General features: G+C 60.4%; 1 protein-coding gene across 1 annotated transcript in view; it reads right to left on the reverse strand.

The window, feature by feature from the left end:
• Window positions 1-3,613, reverse strand: part of RPTOR (regulatory associated protein of MTOR complex 1) — a 393,373-nt gene that overhangs the window by 98,178 nt on the left and 291,582 nt on the right. The window contains exon 10 of the mRNA XM_006145668.2: window positions 1,759-1,834. Coding sequence (XP_006145730.1) covers window positions 1,759-1,834 — 76 coding nt within the window. The remainder of the gene's footprint in view (window positions 1-1,758; window positions 1,835-3,613) is intronic.

The raw sequence follows: 3,613 nt of genomic DNA on the forward strand, positions 1-3,613 counted from the left end.
GCAGGGCGGGTGGCACTGTGCCTGCAGGACTAAGTGGGGGTATGGCACAATGGCAGGGCAGGGCGAGGGGCACTGTTCCTGCAGGACTAAGTGGGCACGTGGCACCCCCTGTAAAAGCTTCCAGCTTTGCTTTAGATTTCAAAAATCTGATAGTAAAATGTTACATCCCAAATCAAGCAATAAAGAGGGAGTGACAAAGATAAAAGAGGGGATTCCTTACAGAGGGCCCTTAGCCCAGTCACCCCACCCCTGGGAACACCGATCATTTGAGGTGCAAGACACCCGCCAGGTATGCACCCCACAAATACCCACATGTGCACAAAACACACATGTAGAGCCCTTGCACGTGCACAACACATGTGCACAATGTGCACACTTGCATGTGTGCATGTGCAGCACATGTATAACCCATACAGCACACACAGACCAGACACATGCGTACACACAGCTCACACATACAGCCTGCATGTGTGACCATGTCTGGACCACACACATGCCCACATGAACACCCCTGTACACATGCACATAGGCCTGGAGGCCGTGCAGAGCTGACACCTCCGTGGAAGCCGCGCTGACCTGGACGGGGTGACACGCTCACATTTGCAGTGGTCTTCTGCGAGCAGTAATCGCTGCACGAGGACGGGGTCGCACGGCCCGCAGTGGACTTTGTCCTACTTACGTAACCATGCCCCTGGGAGATGCCACGACCTCCTGAGGGAAACCGAGGCACAGGCAGGCTAGTGACCCACGTGGCACGCAGGGCTCTGTGTCTCAAAGGCCTGACACTGGTCACCCTGACGCCACCTCAGTGGCCAGCCGAGTTGCCCCCAGGCGCTACCTTCACTGCGCCTTGCCAGCTGCCCTCCTCCGATGTGGTGACTCTGCCCCAAGCCCTCGCCAGGTCTGGCCCTGGCCCTGGCCCTGCCCTGGGTGAGGCTCTTCTCTATTCTTGTGGGGTGCTGAGGCAGGCCTGGGACTCACTCATCTGAACTCACTGGGCGTCTCACACATGGCGAATTTTCACACAGGAAAGGCAAGAGGGGCTGGGTGAGCTGCTGCTGGGTGACCCCAGCTGGAGTCGCTTCACGTGTGGGTGCCGAGCACAGAAGTCTGGGCCACGCAGAGGCAGCCAGCCTGCACGATCCCCTTCTGGGCTCAGCGTCACATCCCACTGCTCCCGCGTCTGGGGAAACCTGAGGCTCCGTGGTGGTCAGGAGACGAAGTGATGTAACACAGACCACCACTCCGGGGAGAGGGGCCCCACCACCCTGGGGGCGGGCAGCCTGCACCGAGAAGAGCAGGTGCAGGAGTGCTTCGCTTTAACATGGGCCATTTTTTAAAAGTTGACCATTTCACAGTCTAACTTTACTCCGGTTGACCCAACTTTTTTTTTTTTAAAGGTGTATTCATTGCTTCCGAGAGAGAGAGAAAAGAGAGACAGAGACGGAGACGGACTACCCAGCAGGGTCCTTGCACTGTCATCACTCCCAGCCCAGCCCCCAGGACACAGGTAGGCCTGTGAGTACCTGGTGGGTGCAGGAAGACTCAGGAGGTGAATCTGGCTCTGCAGTGCGGTTTCAGCACCACGGAGCCCATGAGCTGTCCCTGATGGCTGGCAGCCCAAGCTCCGGAACACTGGGTAGCCATAGTTTTCCAGGTGGGTGAGCAAAACCTCTGGCCCTGAGCCCTGGGGGTAGCAGATCAGGTGCCCAGGGCAGGGCCCCGCCGCGGGCACACGGGTGCTCTCAGGGGACTCACCCGGAATGCAGTGCCTTCCTCGATGATGGTGGGCAGCTGAGAGAGGCAGATGTCCACGGCGAGGTCCCAGGCTTGCCTAGGGAGAGAGCACAGGGACGCCCATGGCATGACCCAGCAGCTCCCCAGGCAGAGAAGGAGGGCCCACGCCCTGGGTGGCTGTTCTGCCTTCATCCCTGAAAGTAGACCTGGGATACTCGCGAGCTGGCCTCACCCTGCTGGTGACACCCTCTGACCATCTGATTTCGCTGTAGTTCTTTCTCTCTAAAATAAAACGAGAAGCTTGGGAAGAATAAGGGAGCCCCTTTCCCACATGGCTTCTGCTTCTGATGTGGCCCTGTCCCACATGGTCCCGGGGACAGGGCAGTGTGCTGTCACAGAGGTATGGCTGAAACACCGAGGGCAGGCCCAGGTGCTCCATCAGGCGTCGGCTGGATGGCGTGAGTGAGGGAGAGGAGCCCGGCCTGTGGACGTCCTGCTCTGGGAGGCTGGCAGGGCTGACGCCCGTGTCTACACACAGCCAGGACTGGCCCGTGGCCCAGAGAACCGGCGTGCTGGTGGCTCCCCTGACCACTTGGAGACATGACTTGGCCCTTGAATACAAGGCACCATTGCCTCTGAACAGTAAGAGGAGACAGGCTGCCGACAGGTGACGCGGGCATCTTTGCCAGCATCAGTGGCACGGGGACCCAGCTCGATACGTTTCTGGACTGGGCAGTCTTGCAGAGAACGCGGCCACGGCCCCACTCGGGTGCTCACCTAGCCCTCGGCCCCCCGCAGGGTCAGCTTGTATATCACTCTGCGGCTCAGGCATAAAAACCCGTCACAGAATGACTTCTGTGGGTTCCCACATGGTGTAGCCCCGCGGCAGAGATGCGCGGGGAAGGCTGGTGCTGCCCACACAGGTCTCCGCGGCCTCGGACTGGCTGGGGCAGAGAGCTGATGGCCAGCCCGAACTGGAGGTTTTTACCTTCCCCGGTGAGTCTAACTGTTTCAAATAAGCTTTTACTTCTGAACTTCTTTTGGACAGAAAGTGACAACGGTCCAGAGAGTCCCCGTGGGAAGCCGCTGAGTTCAACCCGTGACTGAGGGAGCTGGGGGCCTGCCTCCCACCACTGTGCAGCCACGGAGATGCGAGTCCTGGCTGGCAGACCGTGCGACAGGTCAGGCAGGCGACTGCGTAGGGAAGGGATGGCAGGGCGATGCTCTGTCCTAGTGCTGGTCAGAGGCTGGATGAACTGAAGGCCTCAAGCTCACTTAGGTAAGTGGGGGAGTGAAGACTCGAACCGAGGCCTGACCCCGCGGGGAGCCCAGCATCACGCCATCCCAGCCTGCCCACCCGGCCCGGCCCACGGGTCTGCCTGCCTCACTGCAGACTCCCCGGCAGCCTTCTGCATTCACTCTAAGCCGGGGCAGGGAATCACCTCCCCCCCGTAGGGCCAAGGAGAGTCTGTCCCGCAGACCTCACACTCCGACCCCCCTCAGACAGGCTTCCCGTGCTGCGCGACGGTCCCTGCTCCCAGCACCCCATCGCTTCTCCCTGGGGGGTGCCGTGAGGCTCGCAGACCCGTGGTGTACTGACACCAAGGACACAGCAGTGGGGCATGGAGGGCACACTCCCGACACACAGAACCAGAACAACAGAGACAATCCGAAATCTGGGAAGAAGGCAAGACGCTAAGGTGGACGCAGGAACCAGGAGACTGCGCTTCCTGGCAAAGCCGTTCCCGCCCGCAGACCGGCCCTCCCCTGCCCACCGGTGTGATAGAAGGCGATCGGGCGCTCAACGGCACCCCCAGCCTGAACGAGGGGCAACAGACAGCTCCCGCAGGTTCAGCATCCCAGACCAGGGACAGAC

Source organism: Tupaia chinensis, unplaced genomic scaffold (genome assembly GCF_000334495.1).
Source record: "Tupaia chinensis unplaced genomic scaffold, TupChi_1.0 Scaffold000159_1, whole genome shotgun sequence".
NCBI classification, from domain to species: Eukaryota; Metazoa; Chordata; class Mammalia; order Scandentia; family Tupaiidae; genus Tupaia; species Tupaia belangeri.